Genomic DNA, 26,545 nt, shown 5'->3' on the forward strand with positions numbered 1-26,545 from the left:
TTCCTTTCCCCTACTCCTCCCACTTCCTCCTCCCCTTTAGACCTTTTCTTCCTGTTTCACATTATCTGTTATACATTTTCTTTTTTTTTTTTTAAGAAGAATTTGGCTGGGATATTTCTATTTATTTAGGTCCTGGGGATTGAACTCATGACCTTTTGAAAGGCAGGTGGTGTCACCACTGACTAAATCCCTGGCCCTCATTTTGATTCTTATTTATACTTTCAGTTTCTCACACCAGAGAAACTATTCAGTATTTACATGTCTAATTTATTTCACTGAAGAGTATGGCCTCGATGTGCATCTGTTTAGCTGTAAATGACTAGTTTCTCATTCTTTATGGCTGAGTAGTTAGTTTCCAGTTGATGGGCATTTGGGCTGTTTCCAAGCTTTAGCTATTACAAACTGTGCCGCTATAAACATGGGTGCACATATATTACTATGGCACGATTTTTTAAAAATTAAGTTTATTGGTGCATTTTAGGCATACAATACAGTTACATTCATCAATGAGATTTTGTATCCTCACGTGATGTATCTTGGTTCTTATTTTTTCCCCATTCCTCTGCCCTCCCTTCACCCCCTCCACCCTTCTGATTCTTTTAATTCTTTTGGGAAGATACCCAGCAGGGAAATAGCTAAGTCAAATGAGACCTCTAATCCTGGTTCTTTGAGGCATCTCCATGTTGCTTGCCACAGTCGTTGCGCCAGTCTGCACTCCCACCAACCATGGAGCAGGGTTCCTTTCTCCCCACAGCCCCACCAGCATTTGTTATTAGTTGATGTCTTAACAGCAGCCATTCTTTTTGGAGTGAGGTGGAATCTCAGGGTTGTTTTCATCTGCCTCTCTTGGATGACCAGTGATGTTGAACATTTTTTTGTATGTTTATTTGGTGCTTTTCTTTGTCTGAGAAATGTCTGCTCATTTCAGGTGCCCATTTTTGAATTAGGTCTTTAAATTTGGGGTGGGGCTGATTTTTTAAGTTCTTTATATATTCTAGATAGTACTCCTTTGTCTGAGGAACAGCTAGTAAAAATTTTTTTCCTGCATTGTAGATTGTCTTTTAGCTCTGTTGGTGGTTTCTCTTGCAGTGCAGAAGCTTTTTAATAGGATGAGATTTCAGTTGTTGATTCTCTGTGCTAGTTCCCATGCTACTGAGGTTTTGTTCATAAAGTCTTTTCCTATGCCAATGTCTTCAACCTATCTTCCAGAAAGTTTAGTGTTTCTGTTTTAATATTTAGATCTTTGATCCACTTCAGTTTTAGTTTAGTGCATGGTGATAGGTATGGGTCTTGTTTTAATCTGTGGCAGGTTGAAATCCAGTTTTTCCAGCACCATTTATTAAAGAGGCTATCTTTCCTCTAGTGAGGGTGTTTGGCTCCTTTGTCACAGATGAGGTGGCTGAGTGTGTCTGGAGTTGTTTCTGCATCTTCTGATCTATTCCACTGATCCTCGGGTCTGTTTCTTTGCCAGTACCATGCTGTTTTTATCACATTGGCTTTGTAGTATATAGTTTCATGTTGGGGATTGTGATACCCCCTGTCAGATCTTTGTTGCTTGGAATTACTTTTGCCATTCTAGTTCTCTTCTGGTTCCAAATGAATTTTTGGATTGTTTTCTCTAGTTCCGTGAAATATACTGTTAGGATTTCAATTGGGATTGCATTGAATCTATATAGAAGCTTTGGAAGTATGGCCATTTTTACTATAGTGGTTGTTCCCACCCAGGAGCAAGGGACATCCTTCCATTTTCTGATGTCCTCTTCAATCACTTTTTTCAGAGTACTCTAGTTTTCAGTGCAGAGGTCTTTTTCTTCCTTTGTTAGATTGATTCCTAGATATTTATTGTTTTGGATCTATTGTGAAAGGAATTGCTTCCCCAGTTTTCCAGGTTCCTGTCGCATGGAGGACTGTTTTCCATCCTTTTACTTTCAGTCCATGAATTTTTTTTGAATTAAGTATATTTTTTGTATACAGCATATTGTTGGATTTTGCTTCTTAATCCATTTATTTCTTTTGGTGGTTATAATTGATATGTATTGACATCCTTGTCATGATATTTTCCTGTTGTTGGCTCTTCTATTTTTTTTTCACTTTTTAAAAAAAATATATATATTTATTGGTACATTTTAGGTATAAAAGACATTTACATTTATCATTGAGTGTACCAGAACATGATGGCTCTTCTATTTTTTATTTTTCCCCCTTTCCTTTTAGTTTCTTGCCATGACTGATAGCTTCATTCTGTTGGACCTCATAGAGTTGTGAACCTCATTTTCTTTTTCTAGGATATTGTTTAGAATTGTTTGGAGTGTTGGTTTGGTATTCTTTGTCATGGAAGTATCTAATTTCCCCATCAATTTTGAAAGTAATTTTATAGGATACAACAGTCTAGGTTGGAGGTTATTTTCTTTCAGGGCTTGAAATACTTCACTGCAGGCTCTTCTTGACTTGAGCCTCTTTCAGGTTATGTCTCTGCTGTCTCGGTAGACAACATGGGCAGCAGTTTGCAGATCTAAGTCAATTAGTCTTAGCAAGCCAGCTGTAGTCCACTGAGATTCAGGCTGATTTCTAGCTATAAGGCCCAAGTTGAGGTCCCTGACCTCTTGCAGGATTGAACTCTGCAAGGTTTTACTGCAAGTTTCAGCTGCCCTTCCCCCAGAGCGAGTCCAAATTCCTATGGGAGGTGCTGATCCCACCAACTTACCAACCATGGTGGTCCAGTGTGCCTTTATTGTAGAGATTTTCTTCACTTTCCTAGTGGGCTTCAGTTTTCATCGAGGAGCCTCAGAGAGGCCTCTCTCTGTTGTTCACTTCTGGTCTATCTTCTGGAGCTCATAACCATGGCCTTTACCCACCCACCCCCCACCCCCCATCCCCCATGGATTCAGATACCGTGTGGCCAGTGCGGCGTGGTCTGGTGGCAAGCTCTAGGGGCCCAGGGGCAGCAGGGCGGTCCATCTCTTCTTTGATGAGGTCTGTTTGGTAGTCATGTCTGTGGCTCTGTGCTTATCAGAACTGTTTGTAACAATGAAGTAGTTCCAATGTCCCAAGAGAAATTAGGTGGAATCTGATGAGAATCTTCTATTCTGGACTTTGGCCTCGTCCAAAATCAGGTCCGTGGGTTGGTTGCAGTTCTGCAGCTCCATGCAGAGGGGAAACAAAACACAGAGCTGGCTCAGAGTTGGCAGTAGCCATTGCCAGGGCACAGAATCCATGGGTGTGGAGTTGGTCATGGGCCTGACCTTGGATTCAGCGGGGCTGTGGGGCCACGTGTTCATGGAGCATATTGAAGCTTTAAAATGCGTAATTGTTCTGTTCCCAGGCAGCAGTAAAAGAAAAAGTTACCACAGGAGTCAAGTAAATCCTTCTTAAGTTTATTCTTTTTTCTGATACTGTTTCTTGCTTCTCAGATTGTTCTTTCTGAACTTGATCCTCCTGGGGAAGGTTTGTTCCTCAGGAGACAGTGTGTGGCTGTCACAAGCTTTGCTTACCTGCATGGTGTCTCCCCTTAGGCTGCAATCCAGTCACAGCTGGACGGGGTGCGTACGGGCCTAAGCCAGCTCCACAATGCTCTCAATGATGTCAAAGACATCCAGCAGTCACTGGCTGATGTCAGCAAGGATTGGAGGCAAAGCATCAATACCATTGAGAGCCTCAAAGATGTGAAGGATGCCGTCGTTCAGCACAGCCAGCTGGCCGCAGCTGTGGAGAACCTCAAGAACATCTTCTCAGGTGAGCGCAGACTGCAGGCTGGGGGCTGCCAGAACACTGAATGGCACCTTCCCATGGTTCACACTTGTTTTTCCTCCAGACATGGGGAGCGGTGTAGGTATTATAGAGGAAAATCCAGCACTTTTGTGCAGTGCATGTCTTAGGCTGTCCTGGAGTGGAGGATAAGCTTGCTTCCTGCCTACTTAGCTGCTTCTCTGCATGTGAGTGGACAAGATGTTAGGGAGGTGCAGGCCAGTGGGACCATGTAGTTCTGTATCAGGACAGAGCCCAGAAGTGGACAGCCAAGCCAGTGCTGGTGGAAAGAGGTGGCTGTGGATGAGTGGAACAGCAGAGAGGCAGTCACACACACATCCCCTGGAGAGCCTGCGGCCTGGGGGAGTGGACAGAGGTGGGGGTGAGAGACCAACCTGAGGCACAGGGTTTGGAGAGCACCGGCCTCAAGCTGGGGAAAGTGGGTGTGGGGAACACAGCGCAGGTGGGGCAGGGTGGTCTCAGTCTCTGTGGACTGGAGTGAACCCAGCGGGGAAAGGAGGTGGAGGACTGGCACTTCCAGAGTCCATCTGTCTAACCCCAGCTAGTGGGATGCGGGTGCTCCAGAGCCCATCATCAGGCAGTGTCGGCTGTCCCTGCTTGGTGGCCTCACAGCACAAGTCAGGAAGTGTTCCCTCCTCTGGAGTCTGGGACAGTTTGAGAAGGATTGATGTTAGCTCTCTGAATGTTCAGTGAATTTACCAATGGGTCCAACAGATACAGTCTGGCTTTTCTTTTCTTGTTTTTTGGTACCAGGGATCAAACTCAGGACCTTGTGCTTGCCAGGCAGGCACTATGGCACTGAGCTAAATCCCCGACCCTATCTGGCTTTTTTTTTGTAGGGAGATTGTTGATTACTGATTCAGTTTCCTTACTAACTGTGGATCTATTCAAGTTTTCTGTTTATTTGTGGTTCAGTCTTGGTAGGCTTTGTGTTTCTGGAAACTTGTCTATTGCGCCTGCGTTTTCCAGTCTGTTGGTGTAACAAGTTTTCAGTGTAGTGTCTTACAGTTTTTTAGTTTCTGAAGATAGTTATATTCCCATTTTCAACTTTGATTTTATTAATTTGACTTTCCCTATTTTTTCCCTTGGTCCGTCTAAAGTAAGGTTTGCCAATTTCATTGATCTTTTCAAAGAACCCACTTTTCTCCATTGATTTTGATTTTCTTAATTGCCTTTGTGTTCTCTGTTTTGTTTATCTTACCCTAATCTTTATTATTTCCTTCCTTCTGGCATAAAACGGCACTCCTTTAAAAACTCCTTAAGTTGTAAAATTAGATTGTTGGTTTGAAATCTTTTTTTTTTCCGGTACTGGGAATCAAACTCTGGATCTTGTGTTGCTAGGCAGGCGGCAACACCACTGAGCTAAATCACCGTCCCCTTGAGATCTTTTTTTTTTGGTACTGGGGATCAAACTCAGGACCTGGACTTGAGATCTTTTTTTAATGAAAGCATTTCTAGATAAACATTTCATATTTTAACACTGCTTTTTACTGCATCCCTTAAGTTTTGGTATGTTACATTTTCATTTTCATTGTTTGTTTGTTTTATTGTTTTGGTTTTGGTTTTTTTTGAGACAGGGTCTTGCCATGTAGCCCAGGCTGGCCTTGCTGAGATCCTCCTGCCTTATGCTCCCTCCTCCCTCCCTCCTCCCTCCGAATGCTGGGATTGCAGATGTGCACTGCTACACCCACGTTCATTTTCATTCTTACTCATCTTTAAATTTTCCTCAGGATTTGTTTGCCCTATTGAGAGTGTTGTTTAATTTCCACAAATTTGTGGATTTTTCAGGTTTCCTTCTATTACTGTTTTTTAATTTCAAGTTTTATTTGGAGAAGATACTTTGTATATTTGTCTTTTTAAAAACTCTGAGACTTAATTTGTGATGTAAATGTAATCTGTCCTGAAGAATGCCTGATTGTGAAAGGTGTGTTGCTGTCTTGGTGCTGCTCCTGTATGTCATGTTTAGGTTTAGGTGGGATTGTTTGTTGAGTTGCTAAGTCCTCTGTTTTCCTGCTTACCTTCTGCTTACCTGTCCCATCCATTATTTATTTGGGGTTTTTTTGTATGTTTGTTTTGAGACAGCGTCTTACTGTGTAGTTGAGGCTGGCCTTGAACTCGCTATGTAATCCAGGCTGGCCTCGAGCTTACAGTGATCCTCCCGAATGCTGGGAATGCTGGGATCGCAGGCATGGGCCACCATGCCTGGCCTGTCCCATCTGTTATTGAGAGGTGGCATTGAAGTCCCCAGATATTATCATAGAACTCCTTCTGCCTTAACTTCTGTCAGATTTTATTTATATATATATATATATATATTTCCCCCCATTATTCCAAGCTTTCAGTTATTTGGGAATGTCTTAATTTCTCTCTCACTGATTTTTGTCTCCTGCTCCCCAGTGGGGAGCATATTAGGCGGACTGGTTTCCACTGAGCTCTACTCTCAGCCCTCCCTTCTTTCTAGGTGGAAGTTTTGCAGGTATAAGATTCTTAGTGACTTTTTCACTTTTTTACATTAGCCCTCTGCTTTCTGGCTTTCAAATTTCCTGATGAGAAGTGTAGAGATATTACTGTACATAGGAGCCCTTGTATATGATGAGTTGCTTCTCTCTTACTGCTTTCAGAATTTCCTCTTTGTCTTGCAGAAGTTTGATTTTATGGTGTCTTTTTTTTTTTTTGGTACCGGGGATCGAACTCAGGACCTTGCGCTTGCGAGGTGGGCAGCAGAACCATTGAGCTAAATCCCTGGTCCCTATAGTGTCTTGATGTGGGTCTGTCTCTTTGCTTGCCCCATTTGGGAGGTCATTTAGCTTCCTGGATATTTAATATATTTATGTCTTTCATCAGACCTGGAAGTTTCCAGCCATTATTCTTTCAAATATTCTCTCTTCTCCTCTGGAGCTCTCACACAGTCTGTTGGTCTGCTTCGTGGGTCCACAAGGACTCGTGGGCTCTGTTCACTTTTCTTCATTTTTCTTTCTATTCCTGATGCATGATAATTTCTGTTGTTTTCCCCTCATGGTCTCTGTTTCTTTCTCCAGCCTCCTCAAATCTGCTCTGAACCCTACTTTTCATTTCAGATGTTGTATTGTCATTTCCAGAGTTTCTTTTTGGTTTCTTTTTAGGTTCCCTATCTCTTTATGGCTGTCCCCATTTTTGTTTATGCATTGTATTGTTTACTTTCTCCATAACTCACTTTAGTCCTTGAGGATCTTTAAAAAGTAGTTTTAAAGTCTGGTAGACTTCTAACAGGTCTTTTTCAGAGATGTTTTCTTTGATTTTTTTTTTTTTTACCTTTGAACTGGAGCATTTTCTTCTTTTTAGTATGTCTTGTGATTTTTTTACTTGGAAATTGGGCATTTCAGTCTAGTAATGTGCTGACCCTGGAGTCAGATCTCCCATCCTGTCTTTGGAGGACAGGGTTCTTTTTAACACACGCTGGCTCCTGAGAGCTGGCACAAGCTGCTGTAGGAGCATCACAAAACTGCTTGCCACAGGGTGGTGGTGGAGGTGGGCAGTGGGTACTGTACAGAGGGCTAGTATTGACCAGAATTAGCCCTATTTATGATCCAAGCCTTTCTCTGAGAGTTGCCAGCCTTTAATAGACTCTAGAGTTCAACACAGTCACACCAGATGGATTCCACCAGTGCAGATGGTCAGGGAGACAGAGGCTTGGTGTCTCCCAGAATTCACACACAGCCTTTGATGTGGGTTTTTTTTTTTTTTTTTTTTTTTTTTTTGGTACTAGGGATTGAACTCCGGTCTCTGTGCTTGCACAGCAGGCGGCAAAACCACTGAGCTAAATTCCCGGCTCTGATGTGTTTTTTAATGGTACCGATTTGTCCCTTTTCTGCAGTGCCTGAGATTGTGAGGGAGACCCAGGACCTGATCGAGCAAGGGGCTCTCCTGCAAGCACACCGGAAGCTGATGGACTTGGAGTGCTCTCGGGATGGACTGATGTGTGAGCAGTACCGCATGGACAGTGGGAACACTCGAGACATGACCCTTATCCACGGCTACTTCGGCAGCACACAGGGGCTCTCTGATGAGCTGGCCAAGCAGCTGTGGATGGTGCTGCAGAGGTCACTGGTCACTGTCCGCCGAGATCCCACCTTGCTGGTCTCTGTGGTCAGGATCATTGAAAGGGAGGAAAAAATTGACAGGCGTATACTTGACCGAAAAAAACAAACTGGCTTTGTTCCTCCTGGGAGGCCCAAAAATTGGAAAGAGAAAATGTTTTCCATCTTGGACAGAACCGTGACAACTAGAATCGAGGGCACACAGGCAGATACCAGGGAGTCTGACAAGATGTGGCTTGTGCGCCACCTGGAAATCATAAGGAAGTATGTCCTGGATGACCTCATCATTGCCAAAAACCTGATGGTTCAGTGCTTCCCTCCACATTACGAGATCTTTAAAAACCTCCTGAGCATGTACCACCAGGCCCTGAGCACAAGAATGCAGGACCTAGCATCAGAGGACCTGGAGGCCAACGAGATCGTGAGCTTACTGACATGGGTCTTGAACACGTACACGAGGTAGATCCTGAATGCTTCTTTATGTGGAAACCACCGCACAAACGTACTGATAGGCAGTTTGCACACAGCCTCCTGAGTCTAGCTGTGGGCCTTGCTTTCTGGTTTGTGGAGATAGTTCTCGTCCACTGGTTGGGGACTTACCTGGAGGTCAGGCCCAGGCTTTGGTTTGGACATGGCCTTGTTTGGATGATGGTGTGGTGGTGTCTCTGCTCTCCGCCTCGAGCCCTGTGAGTGTGCACTTTGTGTCAGGCTGTTTCTGTTTGTGGACTTGGTTCTTCAGCATGATCCCCTGTGGCAGGTGTGTGTTCCCTGTTCTGCAGGTGGGCGCATGTGGTTCCAGGAGGTACTGTGACCTTCACCTCATCCCCGGGCTGATGAGGAGACCGCCAGCTTTGACTCTCCTTACCAGTTCCCCATGGCAGTTAGCCTTTCCAAAGTCAGGAGCTCCAAGCCAGGTGCAGGGAAGCAGTACCTGTAGTCCCAGCACTCAGGAGGCTGAGGCAAGAGGAATGCTTGGACCGAGCAGCTAAGAGATGATCCTGGGCAACAGAGGGACCTGAGAGCCAGCTCATGCGTAAACAAGACAATTACAAGTAAATACAATTCCAGAAGAATCAGTAGTCCTTTTGCATTTTAGCATCAGATTTTGTTCCTTCATATGAGGGAACATGAGCCACTTCGTATCATAGTATTTGAAAATTGAGCCAGTGATAGGGTCTGCTGAAATTCTGTAACATTAGGTAGTTGGAATATAACCTAACTTTGCATTGTTCTGTGAATAGGAAACAGTATTAAGTAATACCATCTAATTTTTTGGGGGTGAATTGGGGATCGAACTTAGGACTTGCACTTGCCAGGCAGGTGCAGCACCACTGAGCTACATCCCTGGCCCTACAATCTAATTTTTTTGTGATGTTTTTCACATCTTGCTGCTGCTGTGATGAGACAAAGTAACCTTTTCTTAGCAGTGAGGTTTATTATTTTTTGTGGTTTTGTAATTTATTTGTAACTGCTTATAGTAGAATTTATACATTTTAATACAGAAAGATAGAAAGAAAATTTGAAACAAAATCAGGAAGAGTGGTCCTTGTTTCTTAGCTTAACCTTAGTGTGTGCTCTGGAATGCAGTGTACAGTGTGTTGTGTGTGTTAACAGCCACCAGAGGTGGGAGATAACCATGATCACCTATCTCCGTGGGTACATGAGCAAGTAGGGAGCAGGATTCAAGGCCAGGCCCTGGGTCCTGGTGCCAGTTCTGAACCCTGGAGAGTGAGGAGTGCATATGTGAGGCTTGTGCAGTTCTGTGTCTTGGGGTTATAACTTCTCTGCCACACTGTGAGGGTTTCTTGTCATTGGGAGGTCTGTTTGTACTGACCACACAGTCCCTCAGTCCGGGCTCTCTCCCATGTGTGTTCCTAATCCAGGCTCTATTCCACATGTGTTCCCTCAAGCCTTGCTCTCTGCCACGTGTGTCCCTCAAGCTGGGCTGTCTCCAGAGAATCTGTACTGCTCCCTGGAATTCCTTACACACTGAATGGAGCTTCTTGGCACAGAAATGCTGAGGTTCAATGAGTTGTTCTTGAATACTTGTAGAATATCTTGGATTTCTGTGTGTGTGTGTGGGGGGGGTATATATGTGAATTTGGACTCGACTCCAGAGCCTTCTCATTGAACTAAAGCTCCAGTCTTTTTTATTTTTTATTTTGAGGCAAGATCACGCTAAGTGTTTAAGTTGCCCAGTGTGGCTCAAACTTGCCATCCTCCTGCTTCAGCTTCCCAGAGTGTTTGAATTATAGGCATGTACTACCAAGCCTGGCCTTGGATATTAAAGGTTGACTAGCTAGTAATAATATTGTTCAGTGTTATTCTAAATTCATTTTTAGAGAATGTACTATGTGAGTTTTCTGAGCAATCAACCCCTAGACATGGTCATTGTCTCTTCCTCTTCCTCCTCTACCTTTTCCTTCTTGGAACTTGGGATTGAATCTATGGCCTTTAAACTGAACCCCCAGCCTCAGTTTCCCAGGCTGGCTTCAGACTTGCAGTCCTCTTGCCCTAGCCTCCCTAGTAGCTGGGATTATAGATAAAGGCCACCTTGCCCAGTGAAACTCTGTAGACTTTGTAAGAAGCTAACCACAATCACAGACATTGTTTCCCATGAAAATTTTTGCCCTGAAACTTACTTCACATTTCCCTTCCTTCTGCATGGTAGACTGAATGTAGCTTTGCTTTTTTGCTGACCCATTTTCCTTGAATAATGCTGGTCTGCATCCTTCTGCAGAGTTGTGATGGTGACTGCAGGGGCACGTTCCCCAGGGTATGGTCTTAATAAAGCCTGACTAGCAGTACCTCCTGCTTTTGAGAGACCCTAGAGATGCAGGGACTTTGACAGATGGGCCTCAGCATCATGACTCTTACCTGCATTTGAGCCACTGGCACAGAGGGACAAGGCCAGTGTCAAGGTGACACACATGGTCACCTGGCCAATGAGGTGACTTCACCGGGGCCCCAAGACCCTCAAGCCCTCAGCCAGCACACTGCATGATGAGGGCCTGAGTTGTAGAATGTTGGCCTAGTGTTTTCCAAGGGGATTGGACATCTGCACGTAAATCACCTTACCTGAGACTGTTCTTCCTGAGGTTCACCACTTACACCTGGTTTTCACTGTAGTGTGGAGATGATGGGGAACATGGAACTGGCCCCAGAAGTAGACGTCAATGCCCTGGAGCCTTTACTCTCTCCTAGCGTGGTCTCTGAGCTGCTCGACACGTACATGTCCACGCTCACTGTGAGTAGAGCCACTGAACTGCACAGGGACAGGGACTGTAGGACAGTGGGCATGGCCAGGGCTATGGAGAGAAGGCCTAGGGACATCTGGGCCAGCCTCTGCAGTTGTCTGGCTCTGTTTCGGGGACTTGGCACATGGGTCTGCAGTTAGAGGGGGTTGTGGGCCTGCGCCTGTCTGGGCGTCTGTTCGCAGCAGCAGCAGTTCCTAGGGTGGGGGAGCCAGCTTGTGTGGCCCTGGTGTCCAGATCTTGTGTTCTGCTGCCTGCCGAGCTCTTACACTGAGCCCCAGGAAGGGGGGTTTGACAGTTTGGGGCATGGGAGGCCGGTCTGTTCGCAGTTTTGTGATCACCAGGCAGTCTCATTAAGATGGAAGGTCAGCGTGTCTCTCTAGTGACCCTGTGGCGTTCTGGCCTGCACATGAGGCTCCCTGGGGGCTGGAGAATTGTTTTCTGTTGGGGCTGAGCTGATGGGCTGCATTGTCTATCTTGGGTGGCCTGGGCCTGGCCACACAGCTGTCTGCCTTGCTCTCTGAGCATCTGACTAGTCCAGCTGCATCACCCATCATCTTAGCCATCCACAGGGCCTTCTGTCCGTTCTCCCCTTTTGCCTGCAGGGAGGGTTTTGTCCCACGTCCCTGGAGTCTAGTATGGGCCCTGCCCACCTCCTCATGAGAGCAAGTATCAGTGTGCTACAGTGCGTCTGGTTGGACAGCATGTGCCACTGTAGCAAGAGCGTTGGGCATAACGCAGTGCCTGTCCTCCTTTCTCTTCTTCATGGTGCCACACCTCTAGTCCAATATTATTGCCTGGCTGCGGAAAGCACTGGAAACGGATAAGAAGGACTGGAGCAAAGAAACGGAGCCGGAAGGCGACCAGGATGGGTACTACCAGACAACGCTGCCTGCCATTGTCTTCCAGGTAGGAGCTCTGGACCCCCATGGTGTCACCTCCTGGGTGGTTGGTTGGATCTGTTGGTTTCACTGAGGCCCACAGATGCTTTACTCTTCATTTGTAGACATAAAGTTGATGAGAACCTTCTGTTTCGCTCTCTTGCCATCTGTTTCTCCTGGGTTGAAGAAACTGAGGATCCAGGATTCTGTTTACCAAGTAGTTTTGCCTATGGTCACTTCAGTTTCCCAAAGAAGTCTTTGGGTTTGAACTGGGACCTGCTTCCATATATATAGGTTATGCATGACTCTGCCATTCTGAGTTTGCTTCTTTGACATTTCCTCCTGTTGTAAATGGCCAAGATCTGCCTTCAGAATGCTGTGTAATTGAGTTCCATCTGGAGAATCTGGGGGATCCCATAGCGTGTTGAAGGGCTTCCCTGTACACTAACTAGACGGAGTGCTAGGGTCCGGCTCTCCTTTACACCTGCCCCTGCTGTGCCCCCCTCTCTCCTGCTCTGCGTAGCACTGCCAAGGGTGGGAGCCTCCAGGCAGGCACGGCAAGGCCAGTGGGTGTGTGCAGGACAGTGTCGTTCCTCAGCAAAGGGGGCCTGCACCTTTCTGCACCTTTCTGACACCCTGCCACCAGCACCCGGGGGCTAGGCTGTGCCACCCTTCCCTGTCTCCTGGGTCCTGGCTCCTCCAGCTCCAGTGTGCCTGCCTCCTGATTCTTAGAAAGCCACATCCTGAAGCCCTTGGCAGTGGCTGGTCATGAATACTTTGAGGAGCAGGCTGGGTGCTCAGATCACCCACTTCCAGCCCAGCCTCTGACACCCATGGGGTCTAGGCCCATCCCCTTCCCACCCTCCCTCACCTTAGCATCAGGGATGCGTTGAGAGAATGGGCAGCCCTTGGTAGAAACTCATCAGTGGGTGACTGGACATCGTGTCCCTGGATTCTTACCCACTGAGGAAAGTGCTTATTTCACTGACCCTCTTATTTTTCAGCTAGTTTCACTTTTTTCTTGGAATTTGGACTTATAATTCCCAGTTAGCAGGCAGGGTTTCATTAATGAGGAACCTGAACTATGTGTATTCTTGTGAGATTGTGTCAGCATTTATAAGTTCTTCAACTTTCAGATGTTTGAACAGAATCTGCAAGTTGCTGCTCAGATAAGTGAAGATTTGAAATCAAAGGTACTGGTTTTGTGTCTTCAGCAAATGAATTCTTTTCTAAGTAGGTATGTATTTTTACCATTGTAATAATTTAGAAATTATGTTCTTAGAAATTATGTTCTTAATAATTAATAGCAAAAATGTGTTGATGCTAATGTGCTGTTTTTAAAACATAAGCCTGGAGAGTCCCCCTGTTTTGTTTAGAAATGCAGATGGGTCCCTTTGAGTGGACTACACCATTCCCTTTGGGATCCCTGATCTGAGGTGCTGTGAAGTCCTTGGCAGTGCAGTCAGAAATGCTGGCCATGTGGAGGTTGCTGGCTGCTCTGGACAGTTGTCTGTGAGCACCAGAACTTCCTGGGGTGGGAGGCGAGCCCTCAGGAGAATAGTCACTTCCCAGGGGAGGGCCCTCTTGGCAGACTCAGACAGGGAGTGGGGGGACTGCCCCAGTGGACCTTTCCCTCTGGATTGTTTGTAATGAAGGTTTTCAGACCTAGACAGAAGAGAAAGAATGGTATAAAAAATATGTTCACCCCAAAACAACCTCTTGCCCACTGTCCTCGCCTGACCTGCTGTCCTCTGCCCCTCCTGTCCTTCCTTTCTGCTGCCTGGACATCATGGCAGTCTCATCCTATGCTCTGTGCTGTTCACTGTGGCACCATCAGCTCATACAGATGGACTTCCCTGTCATTCTTAGGCCTCTGCTGACCTAGGGCCACCCTTCGGTCTTTGGGCTCCTTTTCAGATAAGATGGGCAAGATGTGGTGTCCAGGGTCCTGTGGTGTCCCTAGCTAGTTCTCTGATTGCCATCTTCCCTGGGACCAAACTGGCCCAGTTCCTTGTTTGCTTACTGATGGGTGTGCTCCACATTGCAGCCTGGCGGACACTGGTTGGTTCTACCCTGACAGCTTAGGTGCCCTTTGCCTCAGAGTCCCGAGTCTCCTCCATCCTTGCACAGAGTCACATCCCGAGTGTGGATGTGTCCTGTTAGTGCATCCATAGGCTTAGGACCCAAGTCCTGTCAGTCCACTCACCATAGGTTACAGCCCAGGTCCTTATTCATTTATGTGAGAAGGAGCTTTCCCAGACCAATCTCAGCTGGTTGGTACCTGAACCACACTTGAACGGAGGCAAAATAAATGTTTCTTTCCCTTTGTCGGTTTTCAGTTAGCTCTTTTTAATATCTAAAAATATATACAATGCTCACTGTTCTGCTTTCCAGTTCTAGTTGAGAATCTCCAAGATAAGCTAAAATAATGTGTGTGGTATCTCAGTTGTTTGTTTTCTTGATATATCAAGAATCTAAGTAGTTTTGGTATCTATTTCATATTCTTTAATATCCACTTAAAATGATCAACTTCTGGGGCCGGGGATTTAGCTCAGTGGTTTCACTGCCTGCTGCGCAAGCGCAAGGACCTGAGTTCGATCCCTGGTACCAAAAAAACCACAGAAAAACAGTCAACTTCTCTGTTCTCCAGTTAGTGTGGCCCACTCATGAGTATGCTTTATGTTTAGAGATATGTCTGGTTGTGGCAGTGTGGGCTCCCTGTCAGGCTGACGTCAGCATGGCACTGGGAAGGCATGGTGCCCCCCACTGACACATGTATGGTCCCCAGGTACAGAGACGAGGCCCAGCTGTACAAAGAGGAGCACCTGCGGAACCGGCAGCACCCGCACTGCTACGTGCAGTACATGATCGCCATCATCAATAACTGCCAGACCTTTAAGTACGCTCGTGGGGCAGGAGGCAAATGCCAGCACCCATGAGGCTGCTCCCCTGACTCAGGATGTTTCCTTGCAGAGAATCAATCATCAGTTTGAAGAAGAAGTACTTAAAAAATGAAGCAGAGGAAGGCATGTGTCTGAGCCAGCCAAGTATGGATGGGATTCTAGACACCATTGCCAAGGAAGGCTGCAGCAGCCTGCTGGAGGAGGTCTTCTTGGACCTAGAGGTGGGCCTGGCTTCTTCCCCTGAGGGCTGAGCCCAGGGCTCTCTGTACTGCCTGTGGGTGCTGTGCATGAGTTAAGCTGTACTCTGTGTCCATATGAAGCAAGAGGCAGAGGGCCTCTGTCTGCTTCATATTATACCAGGCCCCTAGGCACAACTCAGTAGAGACTCCCAGTAAATATCAGACATTCAGCCATGGTGTAGGTTACCACATAGAGCAAGTATGTAGAAACTCGTCACAAAGTACAGTTGAGGAACCCACACGCTACCACCTGGACAGCCTCCCTATTGGACAAAGACACAATACACACATATACATGTACAGACAAGGATTCCTTATGCTTATATGAAGGAGTAGTGTACCATGATGCAACATGCACACACATGTACAAACATGGATCCCTTATGGTTATATGGAACCGTAACATCCCATGATGTAACACACACACATGTACAGACAATCCCTTATGCTTGTATGGAAGAGTAACATTCATGAACAAGTAGGGCTCATTTCTTTCAGTTCTTTTGGAAATGGGTCATTTTGGTCATTTGCTGTGGCTCACAAGTGTCCATGTGTTCACAAGAGTCCAGTGCTGAACAGGTTAGGTACCTGAAACTTTCTCAAAAAATGGCCTAAAAAAAAAAAAAGAAGGAAGTATTTGCTTTGGGGATTATTTTTATTTAATTTTTTTTTATTTTTGGTACCGGGGATCAAACTCGGGGCCTTAGCTTGCGAGGCAGGCAGTGGAACCACTGAGCTAAATCCCTGGCCCTGGAATTATTTTTAAATTTGTAAAAATGACAGTACCAAAACAAAATGTATAAATGACCTCTTCATGGAAAAAGAAATGCCAGAGTCGTGAATACAAAACAGGGAGCCCAGTCTTATTGATTGTTGAAGAAACAGAAATTAAAACTGAAAGTTATTTGCTGCCTAGCATGTGCCAAGAATTAAAAGCAGACACCAATAGATATTGAAGGCACAAGAGAAAACGTGTGTTCTTGTGTTCTGTGTAGAGGTGAATTGATACAGTTTTGTAGGGCAGTTTGGAAATACAGTTATCAGAGTTCTAATTAGTATACTTTTTGACTGAGGAGTTCCACTTTAATTTCCCTTGCAAAAATACACAAATTTACTGGAGTACTATTTAAAATTGCAAAATATGAAAAATATTTAAATGTCCATCAGTAAAGAACTGAGTAAATACATTATGGAGTATCCATATTTAATAAATATATGTTGCCTTTAAAGGTAAAATGCATACATGCACAATTATTTGCATGTCTGACCTGTTACTTTGTGAAGCTCATCACAAAGGTTGTATGTAGTATGAATCTGTGTTTCATGTGCATAGTGTCACTCAAGGTGGTGATTTCTGTGACCTGTCTGTGCTTTTCAGCAACATCTGAACGAACTAATGACAAAGAAGTGGCTGATAGGGTCAAATGCTGTGGACACCATCTGTGTCACTGTGGAAGACTATTTCAATGATTTTGCCAAAATTAAAAGGCCGTATAAAAAGGTAAGGCACAGCACACTGCAGCCTCCCTCACATCTGCATTAGAACTCACTGTCAGCTTAGCTCATGGGTGGTTCTAACTGACCCAGGGGAGGCAGGTGGTGTTGGTGTCATGTGGTCTGGTGATGGGAGAGAGGAGGCAGGGGCTCCTGGGTGAAGCAATTGTGTTCTCCAGCCCTTCGCAGAACCTACTCAGCCTCCACTGAGGGTGGAGGAGGACAGGCCACAGACCTGGGACTTCTGTGGGTGAGGGACGTTGGTGGCACCAGAGACCCCCAGAAAAGCAAGTGAGGAGAAACAGCAGCTCCTCTCAGATGCTCCAGCATGCTCCTGGCCAAGGCCAGTGTCCCTGGCTGTGTAGTGCAGGCCCGGTGGGCACCCAGGAGTCTGCTGCCAGTAGAGGGAAGGACATATCATATCACCCTGCTGCATGCAGAGCCTACACCATCTGGGGACGGGAACTCTTGGCTGGCTATTGTGGTGTCCCCACATCTGTACTGTTCTTTGTCCAGGCCTTGAGCACCTTGGTTGTTGGTGTTAGTATTACTTTTCAGGATTAGCTTCTGACCACTGGTTTCTGGTTTACAGGGGGAAGTGGTTTGAGAGATCTGCCTCACACCCAGCACTTTGTGCAGTTTCCTCATTGACCACAGCCCTCTGTCCCTGAGCCCCTTTGTGAGCTGTATGTGGGCAGTTGTTGCACCTATGATGTTGCATGCCAGCTTCATCCTTCCACCTTTTGTGCTTTTTCCTTGTCCAGTTCCTGATTTTTAAAGGAAGATCTTCTAGTTCTTTGCCACTGAAAGGCACTTTAAATCGAATGAGCTAATTTGGCCACTCACGGCATCAGGAGGCTTCTGTCAGAGATGGAGGGGCATTGGGACCAGCCCCTGCCTCTGGCCAGTTATTAGGATGGTGAAAGCAAACTTCTGGCCAAAGTGTTCCAGGCCTTGATGTATTTGCAGCTGGTGCAGAGACAGCCCCAGGTTCTTGTAACTCTAGTCCTCAGCCAAAGCATAGATGCAGACAGTTCTGATGAGCCAGCGTCTAGGCTCAGCTGGTGGGTCCTCAGTGACACCGGGACATGAGGCCTCAGGTGCCACTCAACAGCTTGTGAGCAGGGCCAGCATACTCTCTCCAGTGTCACCACCTCTCCCACCCCAGGCCATCCAAGACCCTTTGAAGTGTCAGCTTCTGATGCAGGTCTAGTGTTCACTGCCCCATGTGGATGAGCCACCTACCTGTACCTGTGGGCTAGGCCCATGCTACAGAGGGCCTTCAGAGGAAGTGGCCCTGGGAGTAACCTTGAGGGAAGCAGAATCCCTGGGGCTGCTGTCACCTAGTAGTGGAGTCACATCTGTCCTCTGCCTGGGTCCCAGGAGGGCCTTGAGCCCAGAGAGAGGCTGTATGTACATGAATGGTGTGTGGGTACATTGCATGTATCGTATGTGCTGTATGTGGACAGGAGTATATTGTGTGCAATGCGCATGTGTTTGTGTGTATATATATGGTATGTTGTGTGTCCATGTGTATTGTGTGCATGTGCAATGCCTGTGCATGTATTGTGTGCACATGTGTGTGCTGTGTACATGGGGTACTAAGTGTATGTTATGTACAAGTGCACATGTTGTATGTGCTGGAGTATTTATACATCCATGTAGATTTGTATGCATGTATTGTGTTTGCGCATGTGCATTGTGCCCCTGTGTCTGTACACATACTTGTATGTTTGTGTTCATGTGTATGCATTCCGGTGTATACGTGTGTGTTTGCATACACGTGTGTTGCATTCTGCTTTGGTCACCTTCAGATTCCCTCCCTGCCTGAATGTGGAGTGGAAAATGTCCTGCATACATGCTGTGGGGCACTTGCGCTGGGCATCCCCCGCTGGAGGGATGGTTTCTGCTGTCAGCGCAGCGTGTGTTGGGATGTGGAGGCCAGAGCCAACCCACAGCCTTCTGCAAGGAGTGAGATGGCGCGGCACAGCAAGTAGTGGTCATGTGGCATTTTGGGGTCCTGCAGCTTCCTCCCAAAGGCACGTCACATGCTGGCAAGGGTGCCCCTCTGAGGTGGCCCGTACTTTGTGCAGTCCATGTTTATTTCCTGTGAAAATGCGGGCAGATACAAACTCCTGCCAGGGAACATTGTCGATGACCCCTGCCGTGGGTCTCAGTCTCCTGTGAGACAGTGTGACACAAGCTGAGAAAGACAAGAAGAGAGCGGAAGCACAGACTTGAGAGAAGGAGCTGGGTCTTGGGCTGATCCACGCTGCTCTGGGCAGCAAAGACCGAAGGCAGCAAGGACACCCAGTGCTCACGCATCACAGGGAGGGAGGGAGGGAGGGAGGGAGGGGAGCCGGGCAGGCTCAGGACGCCTGCCGATACCAAGGGTCACAGGCAGGGCCACCGGCATTTCTTTACTGAAGAGAACAAATGCTTAGCTCAGAGGGGGAAGAGTTGGTTGGAGTCAAGGTGGCCTTGGCTGGAAGTGAACTCAGCAAGGCCCTGTTACTTTTCATGTAATACCGCCGGATGATGGAGGGTCCAGAAGCTTCTGCCACTTAAATACTGGGCAGAGACATCTGCTGGACCCTAAGTCGAAATGAGGGGCCACCAAGTGTTCGGTGCTGCCTGCTCTTCACGTCGCTTCCTGTCATTTGGCATACAGCAGGTGCTTGCTGCGAGGCTTTGGTGAGCACAATTCCTTAGGTTGTGGAGAGCCCTCCTCGTCGCTTTCTAGGCCCGGTGTGAGAGGCTCGGTTTACATTGAGCCACGCGCTGGTTTTGCTTTGCTAAGTTCTGTTTCTGCACCTGCAGAGATGGTGGCAGTTCTTTGTCCTTGAACTGGCCAGGGTCCCTCAAGCTGTGGCTGTGGCTCTGAGTTTGGTGGTGATGGCTCTCTACTCACACCTTGCTGGGTTTAGTTGTCCAGTGCCCTTTCTGGTTTCTGTCTTGGTTTTTCTTGGGGCTCGTAACTGAAGTTGCAGTGGCCTTACAGCTGACTGAGGAGGTCTGCCTGTGCTGTGTCTGGGAGGGTGTTTACACTGGGAAGCCTGGCAGAATCTCCCTGGAACTGCGATGTTTCCTTTGGTGTGGATGGATGCAGCTCGTCCTGTCTCAGGACGCTCTGCCTTTCTCTTTCTTCTCCGGTCGGTACTCTTCGTATGTCTCTGGCTGGTTCCTTGTCATTCCCAGCACAAACAGCGTGCTCTCTGGTCACTTGTGATCGGCTCTCTTGTGAGTGCACCAGAGACCGTCATCATCACGAGTAACTCTCAGCTGACACCCATGTCACCAGCACCTGGATCGAGATTGCAGTGTGGTCAGTACCTGCCTCCCCCAGGTCCTGGCTTCTGGGACAGGAGTTCGCTCACCTTTTGTTGTGATTGTTTACCTGTGTGTTCTCTAAGAAGAGTGTGTGGGTGGGATGCGGCTCAGCAAAGAGTGCTTGCCTAGAGTGTGAAAGGGTCTGGATGCTACACACACACACACGCACACAATGTAGTCGTGTCTGTTTTCAAGCTTTATACAGTGAGATGATTCTGTCCAACCAGCGGAAGGGGTCCCGGGGCATCTCTGCATCCCCTCCTCGCTATGGTGCTGGATGCACCCAGGGTGTCCCAGCAAGGCCCTCTCGGGCACAGGACTGCAGCAGTGCCAGGAGATGCTGCCTGTGTCCAGGCATGGAGCCTGCTCTGGGCAGCAGCAAGTCACTGTGTCTTGTTTGTGGTCACTGGTGGTGTCCGGAGGCCTCTTGCTATGATTTAAATGGGCACCTCCCTCATTATTAATGGGGCCCAGCACCCTATTTGATTGGTCGTTTGGAATTCTTTTGTGAGGTGTTGTCACAGTTCAGGCTATCTGAAAGTTGTGATTCATTTGTAGGATTTTTGTTTGTGCTCTGAAATGAGTTTCTGCCTGGCCGTGTGTGTTTTGGCCCTCTTCCCTTCTGTGTCTGTTTCTGGGAGTGGCTGAATTGTGTCTCCTTCAGAATGTTGAAGCTCAGGCCCCTGTTCCTAGAATGGGGCTGTGCTGGGAGGCAGTGTTCCTAAAGCAGTGAGGAGGCCCGTCCATTGGGAGAGGAGGCTTCAGGCCTTAGGAGTCCTTAGAGGGTGAGGACGAGGTTGCAGTTGGGAGGACAGCCTGGGGAGAGGCCCCGGAGGAACCAGCCCACTCAACCTGTCCTTGAAGTTTGCCTCTGGAACCAGAGGGTAAATCTGTGCAGTGTGACCCCCACTGTGGGCTGAGTCAAGCAGTCTGAGGAGATTAGTAGTTTCTACTTCTCTTCATGGTTTCTTTTGAGAAAAGCTGCCCTTACTTTTAATGTACTTAAATGTATCTTTTCTTCTATGGTTAACCCTTTTTGGTTTTCTTAAGAAACCTTTGAAGTATTGGTATGTTGGTCTTAGTCACTGTCTGACAGCCTTGGGCTGGGCAGCTACCACTCCATGTTGGAGTGTGGTGTCTTGTGCCAGCATGATACACAGGTGCCACTTGCTGACATGGAGTTTGTTGTGGCACTGTCTCTGTGCATTTGTGACCTCCCGCCGTGCCCATGCTGGAGGAGGTCCTCTAGGGACAGTGTCCACCTCCTGAGGCGGCCTTGGCCTTTGCCCTTGCCCGCACCAGTGCTCTATGTGCGGTCCACAGCTTTCTAGCTGTGGGCTAGTGTCCTCTGCCATATCTAAGGCCTCTCAGGTCCCCTCGCTGTGGTGGGACGTGTACCCTTAGGCCTGGTGGTGTGTGTGGGTCCGCTTGGTACCAGTAGGAAGAGCTGATGTGCTGCTGTTCTTGTCACAGTGCGTGCATAGTTGAGATCTCTCAAACTGTCGGGGGAGCCCAGCCCTTCCGACTGGCTTGTTTACCTGCCATGAATTCCACTTTTTCCCCTTGCCATCCCATGCCCAGGGGTTTCCTCTCCTTGTTTGCCTCCTTGCTGGACCTTCCCTGGCTCCTCTTCCTCAAGATCTGCATCCCATGGTGGGCAAGGTGCTGCTTTGAGGGCTCCCCATGGGAGCCTGGGAGCCCCACAGGCCATGAGGCCGGGTGGCTGGACCAGGCTGTTCACCCACTGAACCTTTGCCTGGCTGTGGTCTGAGATGCCCAGGGATGGTGGAGAGGAGATACAGAACTACCTCAGGAGTGTCAGCAGCCCCAACAGGGCTGTCACTCGGGCCAGCTGGAGGCTCGTCCCAGGGTGACTTCACCCCTATAACAACTCAGGCGATGTTGGAAGTGAGCTTCCACTGGACACTTAGTTCTGTTGCTGCCTAGAATGGAGACATCAGCACAGGATCCCCAGCCAGTGTCCGGTACCCTTCCTGCTGGGTTGTGGGGAGCAGCCAAAAGCTCACAGTGACATCTCAAAGGTACTTAATAGAGTCACTCTAAAATCCCCCACCGTGTTGATGGAAACACTGTGGTCCAGCTGCTCACCTCAGACTGGGATTATTGGGCCCATCCTCACCCACCAGGGCGGCACAGCTGCAGCTGAATGTGTTTCTCCCCAGAGGATGACGGCCGAGGCGCACCGGCGCGTGGTAGTGGAGTACCTACGGGCTGTCATGCAGAAGCGCATCTCTTTCCGGAGCCCTGAGGAGCGCAAGGAAGGTGCTGAGAAGATGGTCCGGGAGGCAGAGCAGCTGCGCTTCCTGTTCCGGAAGCTGGCATCTGTGAGTTGCAGGCGTGCTAAGGGCACCAGGGCTAATTGTGTGGACACAGAATCCTGTAGTCGCACGGCCGGGTTTTGGTTTCCACCCTGGGATGTGCAGGTCGGTGGGCGGGGAACCAGTCACAGGAGGAAGCAGCAGCCGATTAGTTCTCTGTCAGGATTAGTTCTCTGTCAGGGACGGTCTGGGTCCAGAGCCCACCTGGCCCCGAGGATGACACGTGCATTACCAAGAGGCTCATGCTGTTGGCAGTGGCTTCTGATTTCTCTAGCAGCAGCCCATGGCTTTGTGGCACAATACCTGCCTTCCTATCCACTCTCTGCCCTTGTCTCTTATGTTCTGAGATCCTGGTTGCTACCCAGTGACCTGACTCCAGGGCCCACTCTGCTGTGCCCAGTGGTCCTCACTTCAGGTGCCCAAGCCCATTGGAAGGCTGGGTCAGGCCGTGCCCTAGAGTAGCCCCCCTTCCAGAGTCTTGGTGTCCACAAGAAAATCAGGGCACTGGCCAGAAAGGGGACTGGGGAGTCAGGATGAAGCCATCCTCCTGCTCTAGGCAATAGAGCCGCAGGCTGCCCCTCTGCTGTTTTCCAGGGGTTTGGCGAAGACGTGGATGGGTACTGTGACACGATTGTCGCTGTGGCAGAGGTTATTAAGCTAACAGACCCTTCCCTACTCTACCTAGAGGTTTCAACTCTGGTCAGCAAATATCCAGACATCAGGTAATCACTGCACATCTTCCTCGTGCGCTTGCCAGCCAGTTAGAAAGAGCTAAGTGTGTGGTAGAGGGTGGCCATGGCCGTGGAGGTGAGGGTGGCAGTGTGGCTTCTGTGCAGTGTCCTGCCTGCCCTCCTGTGCGTGCAGACCTGTCTGAGTGGAAAGGTGTCTGGGGCATAGTCTAGCTGCCATGTGGGCCGTGGTGAGTTTGGAGGGGAGGGTTGGGGTCTGGGGGCAGCCTGGACAGGTGGTCCTAGGAAGCTCTGTCCTGCAATGCTTGTAGGACCTAAGGAAGGGAGTCCATATGCCGTGCATGGCCAGGACACCCTTCCATGTTCGTAACCTTGGGGTCCCTGATGTTGGGCTGAGGGAAGGGGCCGCTTTTGTCTCACTGCCCACAGTGCTTGGCTTTGCTTGGCCTGGCCTTTGTGACTCTATCCCAGGCTTCTACCCCTCCTTGAAGGACGAGCATGGCCAAGCTCAGTCTGAACCCACTCCTTGCTGCTTCATCTCTGCTGAGGGGAAGCGTGAGCTTTAGAGCCCTCTGGGTCACCCCCGCAGGGGCCATCTTTGAACCCAGGGATTCTCAGAGCAGTGTCTAAAGCCTTGTGCGGTGGTGGGTAGAGAAAAGGCCCCAGTAAGAAAACCAGGAAAATGGTTCCTTTTGCCTGCACATCCACAGCACCTCCCAGGGTTCTGCTCTGTGGGGATCAGGCCGGAGTGTCTGGGGGGGCTGATGGCATGTGTCCCTCTGCCACAGGGATGACCACATCGGCGCCCTGCTAGCCATGCGCGGGGATGCCAGCCGGGACATGAAGCAGACCATCATCGAGTCCCTGGACCAGGGCCCCACGCCGGCGAACCCCGACTACGCGCCCCTCTTCAGGGAGATTGTTGTGCCCAGTCTGAATGTGGCGAAGCTCCTCAAGTAGCCAGCCATCTGCTCGTGTGTGGTCCTCTGTGGCTTCATGTCCCTGCTTTCAGAAGTGTATTAAAGTGGATGTCCCTCTCCAGGGCCACCTTTGGTAGTCTTAGCTACAACCTGCCTGTCCTTTCAGGTGCCCAAGTGTGTGTGGGTGAGGGCCGTGGGGTGGCTTCTGGGTGCCTGATTCTGTGGATTTTCCACCCTCCTGTAAGCGTGCTTCGTGAGGACATCTTTGTGGAAAGCCTCTCAGTCACTTGTGGGAAATGGGTGTCCCTTACTTCCATCATGGGCCTTGATCTGCCCAGCACACACACGCAGGACCTTTGCCACCTGATGAAAAGAAGCAAAAGCCAGGTGGTTTCGGCCTAGTGATGACATTCCATTCTCAGAAGCTGCTGTCGCTGGGCCCAGTTCCACCCTGGCTTTTCTGACTGCCCCTAGGCCAGCACCTTGGTCCATATCAGAGAGGAACAGCTCACCTGCTGGATGCAGGGAGCCTACCCAGGTGAACAGAGCCCCACAGGGTAGTGCCAGCTGTGTCAGACACCAGGATGAGCAGCGCCAGGAGCATGTCAGTAGAAATGGATATGAAATGAATATTGGGAATATGTTTCAAGATGTGTATGTCATGCTTATTTGTGATGCACAATACCTAAAATAATTCTTCTCTAACTTAGCCTTGCCTCTATAGCATCTGCCTTCAATGGTAGCATCATTTTTCATTTATCTTTAACTTTTTTTGTTGTTTTCGGTGGTGCTGTGGATTAAACCTAGGGCATCGTGCATGCTAGGCAAGTGCTCTACCATGGACCTACATCTCCAGCCCTTTTGAGACAAAATTGCCCAGACTGGCCTTGATCTTGCAGTCTTGCCTGCCTCAGCCTCCTGAGTAATGAGAACTACAGGTGTGCGCTACCATGTCCTGCTCAGTAATCTTTAAGCTGCTTAAGAGAATGGCACCCAGAATGAGCAGTGACCCCTGGGTCCTTGTAGACTCTGCATGCCTGTTCAACAGAGCAGTGCTGCAGCTCCATGAGAGGAAAGACATAGCTGGTGTCCCTTTGCCCTGGCTCCCTGTGCACACAAAGGGTCACCCCGTCCTCTGGATCCCAAGTAGGTGAGAGGTGGAGAGAGTGGCAGGACAGATGCTGCGGGACATCTTCCACGGGCGGTGTGGGCTGCATACCATGTGGCCACTTAGCATGTGTGGATGAGTGTCACGTTTTCTCTCCCTCTTTGAGATGGCAGAGTTGATGTTCTTCTTTTATTTCATCCTCACAAGCTAAGGAAAATTCACTAATAGGCTTTTGTCTCAGACTGGAATTAAGTGCAAATTGGAGAGTGATCCAGGAGTCTCAGAAGAGACAGAGCCACCCGGGTGACATCCAGCTGCTGCTTGTTTGTCCTCTCTGTCAGCCTGCAGTGGGTGTGACTTGAGGGATCTGGAACCCACCATGCCAGCCATCATTAGTTACTGTACAGTACAAACCTCCTTGCAGGAGACCTCAGGAAGGAGGGCCCAGTGTGGACATCCAGGTGACAGCAGCGTTCCCTGTGGCTTCTGCTCCTGTGTGCTCTGTTGTAGGCCATGGTCACTGTGGGCCCATGAGGACTGAGTGCTGGCTCTGGCCAGACTGGAGCACATTTGGAGGCAAGATGTGCTGGCAGCCGTGGGAAGGGCACTGTCTACTTCCTGGCAGAGCCCTGGGCTAGGTCACCTCCGAGCTGCTCAGGAGGGGGCACTGCTGTGCAGGCCTGGGCAGGCCCATCCCACAAGGAAGGCTGGAGTTTGCTTCCTGCACAGCATGGCCAGGCAGCTGCTGCCGGAGAAGCCATGTAAAGGGTTCTTGTCCAGAAGCCTGGTCTGGAAGCATTGTAGCCCTTGCTGCCTGCAGCCCCCAGTTCCATGGCTCAGTTCCTCCTCCCTAGGCCAGCAGAAGAGTTCCTTGGTCTCAGTCCCATCCAGTGAGTTCCAGAGAATGTGGAGAAAGGGACCCCAGTGTCCCTGCCCTCCATCCTTCCTCTGCTGACACAGTTCTCAATGGTGGGTAAGGTGCCTCCCCATGGCTGCCCTACGTGGACTGGACCGGCAGACAGAGCCAAAGGGAGGTGGAGAAACAGCTACCACTACTCACCACTTCTCCGTAGGCCAAATCGCACCCCCCACCCTGAAAAGAGGCCTGAGATCTTAACCTCTGGACCTTATTCAGAAATGGGATCAGAGCAGGTATGACTGCAGCATGTGGGGACACAGTGGGAGGGGATGCAGGTCATAGAGAGAGTTAGAGGGAAGTGTCTGAGATGCCTGAGATGCCAGCAGCCAGTGGAGCTGGAAGAGACCAGAGGATCGCTCTCATCCCCGGGCCTCCGGGACGACTGACCTTGTGAGCCTCCTACTGGGGTTGTTACATTCTGGTTCATTGCTTTGAGATGACTGTGAATTCACTAGTTAGACTCCTCTTATGAACAGTTTGGGGACTCTGATGTGCAATTTTAACATAAGCATTGTAAACAATAATTTCTGCCACGTAGACCTAACTTCTGACCTGTTGGAGGTTCCACCGGCACAGAGAGGCAGCTCAGAGCCCCTGGCTACCCCACATCCTCATCTCGACCTGCCAA

The 26,545-nt window shown here is 48.8% G+C and overlaps 1 protein-coding gene across 2 annotated transcripts in view; it reads left to right on the forward strand.

Annotated features, from left to right (window-relative positions):
* Exoc3 (exocyst complex component 3) overlaps positions 1-24,032 on the forward strand; it is a 35,611-nt gene extending 11,579 nt beyond the window's left edge. For both annotated transcript variants that reach the window (XM_004845109.4, XM_004845110.4), the window contains exons 3-13: positions 3,513-3,732; positions 7,619-8,300; positions 10,971-11,088; positions 11,879-12,004; positions 13,113-13,213; positions 14,765-14,875; positions 14,950-15,100; positions 16,497-16,619; positions 22,126-22,287; positions 22,876-23,003; positions 23,759-24,032. In XM_004845109.4, the coding sequence (XP_004845166.1) occupies positions 3,513-3,732; positions 7,619-8,300; positions 10,971-11,088; positions 11,879-12,004; positions 13,113-13,213; positions 14,765-14,875; positions 14,950-15,100; positions 16,497-16,619; positions 22,126-22,287; positions 22,876-23,003; positions 23,759-23,930 (2,094 nt within the window). In that variant the 3' untranslated portion in view covers positions 23,931-24,032. The remainder of the gene's footprint in view (positions 1-3,512; positions 3,733-7,618; positions 8,301-10,970; positions 11,089-11,878; positions 12,005-13,112; positions 13,214-14,764; positions 14,876-14,949; positions 15,101-16,496; positions 16,620-22,125; positions 22,288-22,875; positions 23,004-23,758) is intronic.
* The last annotated feature ends 2,513 nt before the right edge of the window (positions 24,033-26,545 follow it).

Source organism: Heterocephalus glaber, unplaced genomic scaffold, assembly GCF_053883595.1.
Source record: "Heterocephalus glaber isolate CG9 unplaced genomic scaffold, H.glaber_assembly_v1.0 deba00001537, whole genome shotgun sequence".
NCBI lineage: Eukaryota > Metazoa > Chordata > Mammalia > Rodentia > Bathyergidae > Heterocephalus > Heterocephalus glaber.